This window comes from Cnephaeus nilssonii, assembly GCF_951640355.1.
Source record: "Cnephaeus nilssonii genome assembly, chromosome: 21".
NCBI classification, from domain to species: Eukaryota; Metazoa; Chordata; class Mammalia; order Chiroptera; family Vespertilionidae; genus Cnephaeus; species Cnephaeus nilssonii.
This window is the reverse complement of record NC_137092.1, coordinates 8,664,188-8,677,448: the sequence shown is the minus strand read 5'-3', so window position 1 is coordinate 8,677,448 and position 13,261 is coordinate 8,664,188. Positions and strand designations below refer to the sequence as shown.

Below are 13,261 nucleotides of genomic sequence, written 5' to 3'. Positions count from 1 at the left end.
TGCATGATGTTAAAAATCACACATAGAAAAAGATTCAGAGTTTAAAATAGACGAATAGGTTTTAATATAAGAGTGTGGTAAAAGTGCATCAGTATGGTTTGGAGTTCCACCTTGAGGCAGACATTTAAGAAATAAATGCTGTACACTTTTTATACTTTTTGTATTACATAAAAGAAGAGTAAGTAGCCACATGTTTGAAAAGGCCAGGGTGCTCTTCCTTTTTTAAAATTTATTTCTTTAAAATACATTTTTATTGATTTCGGAGAGGGAGAGAGAGAGAAATATCAGTGATGAGAGAATCATTGATTGGCTGCCTCCTGCACAGTGCCACCAGAGATTGAGCCTGCAACTGGCCATGTGCCCTGAGTGGGAATCGAACCGTGACCTCCTGGTTCATAGGTCGACCCTCTCATCCACAGAGACCAGGCCTCTCTCCCTTTTTAAAAAATACATAGCTGTAAGAGGCCAGGTGTTCTTTATTTCATTTTATTTAAAAAAATACTTTTGACTTCAGAGAGGAAGGAATTTATTTCATTTTATTTAAAAAAAATACTTTTGACTTCATGAGAAACATCAGTGATGAGAGGAAATCATTGATTGGCTGCCTCCTGCACACCCCCTATTGGGGATTGAGCCTGCCACCTGGGCATGTGTCCTTGACTGGAATTGAACCCTGGACCCTTCAGTCAGCAGGCTGACACTATATCCACTAGGGTGGCCAGGTGTTCTTCATATTCTTCAAATAAAGTAAGTCATCACAACAGATTCAATGCAAAAGCATATGTTGTCATCGTCTATTAGAGTGGTCGGCAAACCGTGGCTCGCGAGCCATATGCGGCTCTTTGGCCCCTTGAGTGTGGCTCTTCCACAAAATACCACGGCCTGGGCGAGTCTATTTTAAAAAAGTGGTGTTAGAAGAAGTTTAAGTTTAAAAAATTTGGCTCTCAAAAGAAATTTCAATCGTTGTACTGTTGATATTTGGCTCTGTTGACTAATGAGTTAGTTTGCCAACCACTGTTCTATTAGACCAGACATTAAAGAGATATTCAAAAATATAAAAAGCATTACTGAATATGAAATTCTAGGTTGAAAATATTTTTTCCTCAGAACTTTGAGGGTATATCTTCCAGTTTCTTAGAAATCAGTGTTGCCGGTGCTAGTCTGATTTTGCTCCTTTGTACAATCCCAGTTGAGGTTTGTTTTTATTTACCTCTTCCTGGAACCTTTTAATTATCTCTTTATCCTTATTCTGAAATTTGGTGATGTGTCTCTATTTATTGTTTTACCTTTCAATAGTTTTTAATAGTTTACTGTTTTCTATTAGTCTGGTGATCTTTGCGTTTAGTAACAAAACTGTAAACTTAAAAATTTTTCATAAGGATACCTTCCCTTCCCCAATCACCTCTTACACACACACACACACACACACACACACACACACACACTCGCGCGCGCGCACACACACTCACACACACACACTCACACACACACTCTCTCTCTCTCTCTCTCTCTCTCTCTCACACACACACTTTTTGGAACCGGTGCACTTTGGATGTTGGCACTCTTGGGTTTATACTCTCTCCTACCTTTTCTCTTATGTTTTCTTTCTGTTCGCTTTCTTATTCAACTGACATTCTGAAAGATCTTGAGTTTATTTTCTTTTTAAATTTATTTTATTATTTTTTAATATTTATTTTATTTTCTAAAGTTTTACATATGTCTCCTTTTTCCCCCGATTGACCCCCCACCCCCTCCAGGGCAAGCCCTCACTGCCCCAGTGTCTGTGTCCATTGGTTATGCTAATACGCATGCATACAAGTCCTTTGGTTGATCTCTACCCCCTGCCCCCTGCCATTTGTCTGGATATATTTCTGTTCATCAGTTTATGTTCATTATATCCCACATATGAGTGAGATCATGTGATATTTAACTTTCTCCGACTGGCTTATTTTGCTTAGCATAATGCTCTCCATTGACTTGCTAATCTTTTTTCTTTTTATGTTGATCTCTCTGTCCCTTTTGGTTTGAGGCTTCCTCAAGGGGTGGATAACCCTTGTACTCGTCCTACTTGAGTGAGACAAGAAAACTCTGATTGGAGGTTTTATGTTTGTTAATTGTTGGACTTCCCTTTATTTTTTCAATGGTTTTATTGATCTTTTAGAGAGACGGGGAGGGAGAGGGGGAACTAGAGAGAAACATTATAATTGGTTGCCTCCCACACGCACCAGACCGGGCCTGGGTATGTGCCTGACCCCGAATCAAACCAATGACCTTTTGGTGCATGAGATGATGTTTAACCAACAAGAGTCCCACTTGCCAGAGCTGTTGGACTTCACTTTAGATCAGGGGTTGGCAAACTAGAGCCCATGGGCCAAATCTAGCTTGCTGTCTCGATTTATATGGCTCATGTGCTAAGAATGATTTTTATATTTTTAAATGGTTGAAAAACATCAAAAGAATATTTTGTGATGTGAAAATTATATGAAATTAAAATTTCTGTTCATAAATAACATTTTGGAACAGTTATGCCCGTTTCTTTATGTATTATCTATGACTGCTTACATGCTGCAATGGCAAAATGAACAGCTGTGACAAAGACTGTGTGGCACTCATTGCTTTGCACTGCTTTTTGGTGCACTACAAATTGCAGTGTTGTAGTAATAACTAAATAAGCATATATGTATGGCTATAGCATGACATTTACAAAAATACTTTAATTATCAATGCATACCTATCATTTGAAACAAGACGAGAAGAGAAAAATGGATTTCACATGTCACACTTAAGGAAGGAGGAATAGGAGTTATTTTCTTTTTGAATTAGTTGGCAAAGTGTTTATTATACACTTTACAATAGCTCTGCTAAAAGAGTACAACATGTAGATAACACTAGAGTAAGTACTGGTCATAGTACTCCCAACTCAAGGAAAGTAGTGGACAGAGAAGTTAGAAATTTTAAAATGGAATATCTCATCATAGCAGAATTTCTTAAAGGTGAAAAAATGAAATCAAGGCAAGTTTCTGAGTGGATTATTTGTTAGCCAGGCAAGAAAAAGCTCTTCACTGATGGTGAGTTAATTAAATCCTCCCAGTTAAGTAAAATGTCTCCCACAAAGAATTTTGCAATTCTTATTATAAATTTCTATTACAAAAATCTTTAGATGATTATTATACTAGAGGCCCGGTGCACAAAATTTGTGCACAGGTAGGGTCCCTAGGCCTGGCCGGCAATCAGGGTTGGCTGGGGCCTCCCTTCCCTAGCTGCTGACTGCTGGCCGGGCCTTCTTTCGTTCCGTGCCACCCCCTGGTGGTCAGTGTACATCATAGCGAGTGATTGGTCTCCCCGTCGAACTCCTGAGGGGTGCACGAAATTCCTTCACGGGTGGGGGGGGGGCGTGTCCCTCAGCCCGGCCTGCACCCTCTCCAATCTGGGACCCCTTGAGAGATGTCCGACTGCCAGTTTAGGGATCGGGCCTAAACTGGCAGTCGGACATCCCTCTCGCAATCCAGGAGCCACTGGCTCCTAACCACTTTGCTTGCCAGCCTGCTCACCCCCAACTGCCCCCCCCCCCACCGGCCTTCTCACCCCCAACTGCCCCCCTTACTGGCCTGCTTGCCCCCAACTGCCCCCCCTTGCTGGCCTGCTCACCCCCAACTGCCCCCCCCCCCCCGCCAGCCTGCTTGCCCCCAACTGGTCCCCCCCCTGCCAGCCTGCTCGCTCCCAACTTCCCCCACCACTGGCCTGATCACCCCCAACTGCCCTCCCCTCCTGGCCTGATCGCCTCTAACTGCCTCTGCCTCAGCCCTGCCCCTATGGCTTTGTCTGATTAGTGTTTCGCTCTCATATTGATAGTTCCCTCTCCCTCTCTCTTCCTCTCTCTCTCAAAATCAATGAAAAATCTTTAAAAAAAATTAATCAAATGTTCATGGAAATATGGTTCAGAAGAGAAATTAGTCATGGTTGAAATCTGCTTTTGCTCTTAATGTTGGTTTGAAGGTGATGATCCCCCTTTCTCACATGCATATTATGATTGATTTTGCTATTAAGGTTTTGGCTGTAATTTAGGCTGTTTTAACATTCATATAGTTTTATTCTTTCTCTGTTTTCCATACCCAGTTTATGTTTTACGGCTTCAAGGTCAGTTATCTGAATTAATGACAGATGAAGAAAAACAGACATGGACAAATTTATTTGAATCTTATGATCTTATGACTTTATGTTCCTTATCTGTAAAATAATATCAGCTCCAAGTTAAAACTTTTTCTTATTATTGCTTATAAAAAATATCTCAGGTAATATTATCCTCTTCTTTTTTTGTTAATCCTCACCAGAGGATATTTTTTCATTGATTTTTTTTTTTTAGAGGATGGAAGTGGTAGAGGGAGGGACAGAGGGAAGGAGAGAAAAAGTGCGCGCGCACGAGAGAGAGAGAGAGAGAGAGAGAGAGAGAGAGAGAGAGAGAGAGAGGGAGAGGGAGGGAGGGAGAGACAGAGAGAGACAGAGACAGAGACACAGAGAGAGACACACACACATTGATGTGAGAGAGATACATCGACTGGTTGCCTCATGCACATGCCCCACCTGGGACCAGGGAACGAACCTGCAACCCAGGCACATGCCCTTGATGGAGACTTGAACTCGCTACCCTTCTGTCAGGCTAATGCTCTAACCACTGAGCAATGCAGGCTAGGGCTTTCTATATTATTATTATTATTTTTAAACAATCGAGGCTATTAAGGCAGAGAGGTAAAATTTTACCTAAATGTGGCTTTTTTTTATATGGAGAGAGTATCAGAGCCTCAGATGGATGCTGTTTTTGGCAACATAATACAACATTACATTTTCTTAGTATTCTACAGACATGCCAAAAATGTTTGTTTTTTTATTCTTGAAATATAAAAATAGCTCTTAAATTGTATTACCCATTTTTTTAATCCCATTTAAAAAGTGTACTAAAATGTTTCATTATACTTTTATTGTTGTCATGCCTCCTTTCATTTTAATACTTAAAATTTTAATTATTTAGCTATTGTTTTTAGATATCTGTTCCCTTTGAAATCTATTTTTTAAAATTATTTGAAAAATATTTTTGTTGACAGTGCCCTCATTGTCTTCACCACCTTATTGTGTGTGTTGATGGGCAATGCATATAAGTTACTTGGTTTCTCTCTTCATCCTCCACCCCCACATCGAGGTATGTCAGTCTGCTTGTCAGTCTATTCCATGCCTCCATGCTTCAGGACTTATTTTGTTGGTCGATTCATTTTGTTCATTAGATTCCACAAATGAATGAGATCATGTGATATTTGTCTTTGTCAGATTGGCTTTTTTCAGTAATCATAATAGTCTCTAGGTCCATCCATGTGCCAAAGGGTAAGAGATCCCTCTTTTTTTTACAGCTGCATAGTATTCCATGGTGTAGATATCCTACAGCTTTTTTTTTTATCCATTCATTCATTGATGGGCTCTTAGGCTGTTTCCAAATCTTAGCTGTTGTAAATAATGCTATGTATGAACATAGGGGTGCATATATTATTTCTGATTGGTGTTTAGGGGTTTTTAGGATATATGTTCTCAGAAGTGGGATTGCTGGGTCAAATGGAAATTCCATTTTTAATTTTTTGAGGAAACTCCATACTGTTTTCCATAGTGGCTGCACTAATATGCATTCCCACCAGCAGTGAACTAGTATTCCCTATTCTCCACATCCTCATCAGCACTTGTTTGCTGATTTTTTGATGATAGCCATTCTGACAGGTGTGAGGTAATATCTTATTGTGATTTTAATTTGCATTTCTCTGATGATTAGTGACTTTGAGAATTTTTTAATAGGTCTCTTGGCTATTTGTATGTCCTCTTTGGAGAAATGTCTATTTAGGTCTGCCCATATTGGATATTAACCCCTTATTAGATGTATCATTGGCAAATATGTTCTTCCATACAATGGGTTCCCTTTTTATTTTGATGCTGGTTTCTTTCGCTGTGAAGAAGCTTTTTAGTTTGATGTAGTCCCACTTGTTTATTTTTTTGCTGTGTTTCCCTTGCCCGAGCAGATGTATTAGCAAAAATATTGCTATGAAATATGTCTGAGATTTTACTGCCTATGTTTTTGTGTATTGGCTTTTGATGTAAAGTGTACTTGTGATTTGCATTTGAAAAATGTTTGAAATCTGTTTCTTAAATCTGAGAACTCCTTTTCTGCTCAAGTCATAAATATTGGTATAGTGAAGGGTACTGTCCTTGATCCTATTCCCCCTCATCTATATATATAAAAGCCTAAGTGACCGAACAATGGAATGACCAAACGACTGGTCAGCCAGTCGCTACAACGTGCACTGACCACCAGGGGGCAGACACTCAACGCAGGAGCTGCCCCATGGTGGTCAGTGTGCTCCCACAGGCTGGCCGGCTCAGATCGGCCCTGATTGGCCCCGATCACTGGCCAGGCCGAGGGACCCCACTGGGCCTCTAGTTAACTATAACTGTGCTTCAGATTGAACTACTTATAATGTTGTGGTTCCCTCTGGAACTATGCTAAACACAATCTATCTAAAACTTATTACATTCTGGCTAAGATTACTTTCCCCTCATTTTGAGTAATTGTGTAATTGTCCATGAATTACCAACACCATCATCATACAGTCATGAAGTCTTTTGGTTTTGCCTCTGATTTATCCTCTTTATATCTATCATGACTGCCTTAGTTTAGTCTCTTATTTTGTGACTAATGAACCAGCCTTTTAATTAGAGAGATAGTTTAGCATAGGATTTAAGAGGAAGGGTATATTCAGACATCATGGTTTCAGATCTTGGCCCTTCTCTCAACTCCTGTTTACATTGCCATATGATCTTGAGACTGTTACTTGAGCTCTGAACCTTAATTTCCTCACCTTTGAAATGGTGATAGTAATTGAACTTTAAGAGCTGTTTGAAGACTCAATGAACTAATACATATAAATTTCTCAATAAGTACTGATGGGTCTTACAGTAAAACTTTGTATTAATGCAGATTTAAATATAATTTGATCATGATTATCTCCTCATTCTCCAATAGGCAGGTTAAAATTCTTACTGGAGTGAGGGCAGAAGTGCTGGGTAGAGCGAGGTTGGGTTGGGAAACATCAGAGAAGAGATGTGGGTGGCAGAGGTCCCAATGGTCTTCTGTGCCAATTTTTATGAATCGAGTGGGGAAAATGGCACCAACCAGTAAGAGATTCCTGGAATTCCATAGAACAACAGCTTCAGCCTGGTATCAAACTACAGTCTTAGTTTGTGTTAGTCTTAGTTTGGCTGGCTAAGAAAGCTTATACAATTATTTTACTTTCCAACAACTGGACTCTATTTTATGCAGTTGAATTTTGGAGCCTCACTTACTTTGTTAACCCTTTGCACTCGCTTGCTTTTTTCTCGATTTCTTTATTCTAATGCTAACCGTGTCGAGTCACATTCGACATCCGAGTGCAAAAGGTTAAGGCAGAGTTTTATCTTATTTATTATATTGATTGATTATTTTTAATCCTCACCCAAGGACATGCTTAGAGAGAGGAAGTGAGAGAGAAAAACATCAGTGTGATTGGTTGCCTTCCATGTGTCCCAACTGGGGATTGAACCCACAACCCAGGTTTGTACCCTGACCAGGAATCAAACAGGCAAACTTCCAGTGTATAGTTGTTGCTCAACCAGCTGGGTCAGGCTACCTTATTTTTAATTAACCTTTTATCTCAATTTCCTCTTCATATTGTAGTTAGGATTTTTCAAGCTGATGTTGAATTAGAATAGATTATTGTAGTTGGATATTTTAATTTCATGTATTTTCCACTTCCCAAATTAATATATATATATTTACTTTTAGCTCATGCATATTTATTATTGATGCCTTTGTTAATTATTTTTGAAATTTCGCTTCTAAATATTTCCCCACATTCTTAAATACTAGTGGCCCGGTGCACAAATTTGTGCACATTGAAAGGAAATTAATTAGAAGTATTTTAATATCGCTATTTGCCCTTTCTCTATAACAGAAGTGTCAGGTCGGTCATTTAGCCTTTTACACACTCCAGCAAGAGCTTTATATATATCGTGCATGTGCGAGTCAATGTTTATTGTTAAATTGCCAGTGCGAGTCATATGTACCGGTTGGACGGATGTACCATTGGTCACTTAACCTTTTATATATATACTAGAAGCCCAGTGCATGATTTAATCATGCACGTGTAAGCTGTCTGTCCGCTGGTCGGCAGCTCCGAAGTCCCTGGGCCCCTAGGGCGAGGCGGGGTGGGGGCGTGGTCCTCCTGCAGCCGGAGCCCAGGCCAGGGTCTTGCCTTTGCCTCCCGCCCAGGAAGGCTGGGGCCGCCGCCACGTGCTCCTGCGGCCCAACTGCCGCCAGACTCCTCCCCGGGGAGCCGCGCCGCCCGCCTACCGCCCGCCGCCTCCAAACCTCCAAAATGCCGGCTCGGCTCGCTGCCCCAGAGGCCTGTCTGTGCTGCAGCACAGCCATGGTGCAGACGCTGAGCTCACGTCGCCGCTGGCAACGCGAGCTCAGCGTCCTGCCGGCCAATCACCACCCCAGCCACCCCGAGTCCCGCCCCCTGTGTCACCCGCTGGCCCAATCATGGGCGTAGCGGAGTGATGGTAATTTAAATATTACCTTTTTATTATGTAAGATACTAGAGGCCCGGTGCACGAAATTCATGCATGGGGCGGCGGTGGGGGGGGAGCGTCCCCTCAGCCCAGCCTGCACCCTCTCCAATCCGGGATCCCTCTCACAATCTGGGACCGCTGGCTCCTAACTGCTCACCTGCCTGCCGGCATGGTTGCCCCTAACTGCCCCCCCCCCCGCCCCCGTTCCCTGGTCGCCCCCAACTGGCCCCCTCTGCCAGCCTAGTCGCCCCTAACTGCCCCCCCACCGGCCTGGTCGCCCCTCATTGCTCCCCCTGCTGGCCTGGTTGCCCCCAACTGTCCCCCTGCTGGCCTGGTCACCCCTCACTGCCCCCCCTGCTGGCCTGGTTGCCCCCAACTTCCCTCCTGCTGGCTTAGTCTCCCCAAACTGCTCCCCACTCCCCCCCTGCTGGCCTGGTCTCCTTGAACTGCCCCCCACTCTCCCCCACTGGCCTGGTTGCCCCGAACTGCCACTCCTGCCGGCCTTGTCGCCCCATGCAGCCTGCTGTTCAGTCATTACTATGATGGAGTCCTGGACAATTTGCATATTCCTCTGTTATTAGTAGATTAGGTTGAACTGTATATACAACTGCTGTATTTGCAGGTCAGAACTGGTCTATTGGCAGATTTATGTGGTTCAACTTAATGCTTCATTAGTTATTACAACAATAAATAGTTCTGTTATATGTCTGAAAAGTTAATTTCCTTTTACACTTGAGTAATAGTTCTATCAGGATATAGATTGCTAGGTTGGCTGTTATTTTCACTAAAAGCTTTGAAGAGATTGCTATCTTTTGGCATTGTTTTTTTACTGATGAGGTAGTTCTGTTGTTAGTCTTGATTGTCTTCTAGTATTAGCAGTTATGAAGAGTTTTTGCTCCATATTTGGTTTGTTTAGGTGTGGATTTATTTTTAATTATCCTGCTCAGAAATTGGGTTGCAATTTGAGAACTCATTCATTCAGTTTTGAAATTCTTGGTCATTATCTCTTTATAAAGCATCTCTGCCTCCTTTCCTTCATGAACTTCTAGAACTTCTGATTGACACATGCTGGACTTTCTCATTCAATTATTCAGCTTTCTTCTTGTTTGTAGTTTTCATCTCTCCTTATCTCTGCATGGTGTAAAGAGTAAAATTTATAGACTAGTCTTGGAACCCTCTCTTGAAAGTAAGGATTGTGTCATTTATGCTGTATCCTCAAATTTATGGCTGATATGTAGTAATCAGTTTGTTGTGTTGACTGTGGTGCTATATTTTAGTTGTTAACTTTAACATCTGTATGTTACCTTAGCAGGTTTATCTGTTTTTATAGATGCTAGAGTGATAGCAGGTTAAGGGACAGGTGATCTTTCTTCCCACACTAACATGAATTCAAGTAGTTCTGAACTAAGTCAGAATTTATAAGATGATTGATTGTTACAGCAGCAACTGAAATATACAAAATTGCCATAAACTTGGGGCCTTAATACAACATATTTTATTTTCTTCCTGGTCTGGAGGCTAAAAGTTTGAATTCAGTTTTACTGAGTGTCTTGCAGAGTCTGTGTCCGCAGCTCTGGCTCTTTCTGGTGGCTCTGAGGAGAGTCTGTTTCTTTGTGTTTTTCGGCCACTATTGAAGTTACCTGTATTTCATGGCTTGTGGCTCCATCTCGAAAGCTTCCATTATCAGTTGCGTTTTCCTTTTTTGTAATCTAATCTTCCTCTGCCTCCCTCTTATAAGATTACTTGTGATGGCATTTAGGGCCAATCAAATAATCCAGGACAGCATTTCCATCTCAAGAGCCTTAATTTAATCACAGCTGTAAAGTCCCTTTGCTGGATAAGTGACACTGACAGGTTTTTCAAGGAGTAGGACCTGGATATCTTTTGAAAAACACATATTGTAATAAAGATGCACCTTTAAACTTTTTTGCATATTAATGATTGTCTTTCTCTTCCTAAATAGGATATAATTTTTTTCCAATGGAATAATTCAATGGATTATTTTACTCAGCTCTTAATGCTCATTTCTTTGGTGTTGTCAGTGACATATTGAATGAGTAGTTTTCATATGGGCAACATGCACAGTTTTCCTTATTTTTTTCTGAAAAATATTTCTTAATGTTGTCATTTTGTATTGTAGTTGGTGTGATACGGTGCCCAGTATGCCGCCAAGAATGCAGACAGATAGACCTTGTGGATAATTATTTTGTGAAAGATACATCTGAAGCTCCTAGCAGTTCTGATGAGAAATCAGAACAGGTATGCTTCTCAATTTTTCTTTATATTTCTATCTTGATATCAAAATGTAAATTACTAGAAAAGCATGTTTGGGTTGTTACATAAATTAGGCTAGTTCTGCTATAGTTACATCTTTCAAATTGAAAATAAAGGGTATCTTTATTCTACACCCTCTCAAATCTGGCTCAATGAGACAAAAGATCATTACTGAAAAATTGAAATCTTTTATAGATTTTGTGTTCTGAGACTTAGGTTTTTATCCACTGACTGTTTGATCTGGAAGGAGAGGATCTCATTAAAGATAAATGGATAATAAAATAATTTTATTCTGGGTACATAAATTAGTATATTTGGAAGCAAGTTAGACAGTTTTCACCTTTTTATTTTGTGGATCTATATTTTATAAATCTAATGTAGCTTAGTATTTATTTCCTCTTTTAGGTATGTACTAGTTGTGAAGACAATGCAAGTGCAGTTGGCTTTTGTGTAGAATGTGGAGAGTGGCTATGTAAGACGTGTATTGAAGCACATCAAAGAGTAAAATTCACTAAAGATCACTTGATCAGGAAGAAAGAAGATGTTTCAGGTAAGAGAGAAGCAATTTTAATGATTACTATTAATCTCCCTCTTTTGCCCCTATAGCATTTCTGCATATTCTTTATAAGCTTTGGATACCAGTATCGATAAGAATTTAGAAAGTTAGACAAAAATTTTGTTTAGTTTAAAAATATATGTTTTATTTTGCTACAGAGTCTGTTGGAGCATCTGGTCAGCGCCCTGTTTTCTGCCCTGTACACAAACAAGAGCAGTTGAAACTTTTCTGTGAAACATGTGATAGACTGACATGTAGAGACTGTCAGCTATTGGAACACAAAGAACATAGGTACAGAAGTCATAATTGCTTATCAAGAAATATTATAAAAAGTTCTTTAAAAATTCTTATTTACTTTTCCTAAAGCAAATATGTATTCCATAATTTTGTTTGTTAGCATTTTAATTCTCAATTTTATATATTTCTTAAATCATTATTTTTGATAAGTTAATGGTTTTCACATTCATACCTAATAGTTTTATGATTTGTTAAAAATGCATTATATGGATTTGGGTTTGTAAGAATGGAATTGTATTTGTTTGCTCTGCCTTGGTTCAGATACCCTTTTTTTCAAGTGCTGTGTTATTTAGGCTATAAGCTGTCATCTAAAAAGGTAATATTCCCCTGGGTATGGATAAATGGTACCCATTTTAACATTAAAGCATAAATAAACTGATTTCATTTTAGATATTACAATTTGCAGAAAAATCAGGGATTTATAAGCATCTAAGTAATCATAGTTACTAATTCTTTAATACATATCTTAGTATTTTAACCCGTTATAACCTCAGAATTCAATAGTATTTACTTATCACCAGTTTGTTACATCCTAACTGTTTTAGAACGTACTGAAATTTGTCAGTTATATGACAAAATTTTCTTTTTTTTTAATTTTATTATATATATTTTATTGATTTTTTACAGAGAGGAAGGGAGAGGGATAGAGAGTTAGAAACATCCATGAGAGAGAAACATCTATCAGTTGCCTCTTGCACACCCCCTACGGGGGATATGCCCGCAACCAAGGTACATGCCCTTGACCGGAATCAAACCTGGGACCCTTTAGTCCGCAGGCCGATGCTCTATCCACTGAGCCAAACCGGTTAGGGCTATATGACAAAATTTTCTAGTAAATTTCCCAGTTGATATGACATCTATTTATTACAATTAAAAAGATGGTCTTGCTTAGCTATACAGAATTTTCTTACAACAGTTCTGCTGAATTGGAAATAGGTTTTATGAATCTCATGCCATAAAAGAGTAGGTTAAGTTGGATCAACCACACTTTAATCTGTTTTTTAACTGTAAGATGTCTTAGAGGTTTTAATTTGTTAGATTCATTGGAATTCTTTTAGAATTCTCCTAAAAAGGAGGTGATACATTAATCCATAGTTTGTGTTACACTTTTCTGAATTCACACCAATTACCCATGAAGTGTTGGTACTAGTATCATGACTGTTTTAAAGGAGAGAGGGAGTCTATTCCCAAAAAGTTTTAGTAATCTGTACAAGGTCTCACTGTAGTGGTAGAACCAGAATTTGAATAAAGTGGTCAGACCCCAGATCTATTTTAGCTCATATGCTTATTTTCTCCCATATGGTATATAGAACCTAGAATACAGTTTACTTGAGGTTACTAATCTTGTGCCTGTCTTTCCCTCAGGGCTAAATCTTACCTTTGATTATTTTGTAATAATCGAAGTAAGATACTAGATTACTTTCTCTCAGCTGCAGTTAGATCTTTGAGAAATCTTAGATTTCTTAAGCGTTTTAAATTAATGGTGAGATTCAA

At 39.6% G+C, this 13,261-nt stretch overlaps 1 protein-coding gene across 2 annotated transcripts in view; it reads left to right on the top strand.

Moving 5' to 3' along the window:
• TRIM33 (tripartite motif containing 33) overlaps nt 1-13,261 on the top strand; it is a 60,974-nt gene that overhangs the window by 4,994 nt on the left and 42,719 nt on the right. For both annotated transcript variants that reach the window (XM_079760788.1, XM_079760789.1), the window contains exons 2-4: nt 10,781-10,899; nt 11,320-11,464; nt 11,629-11,761. In XM_079760788.1, the coding sequence (XP_079616914.1) occupies nt 10,781-10,899; nt 11,320-11,464; nt 11,629-11,761 (397 nt within the window). The remainder of the gene's footprint in view (nt 1-10,780; nt 10,900-11,319; nt 11,465-11,628; nt 11,762-13,261) is intronic.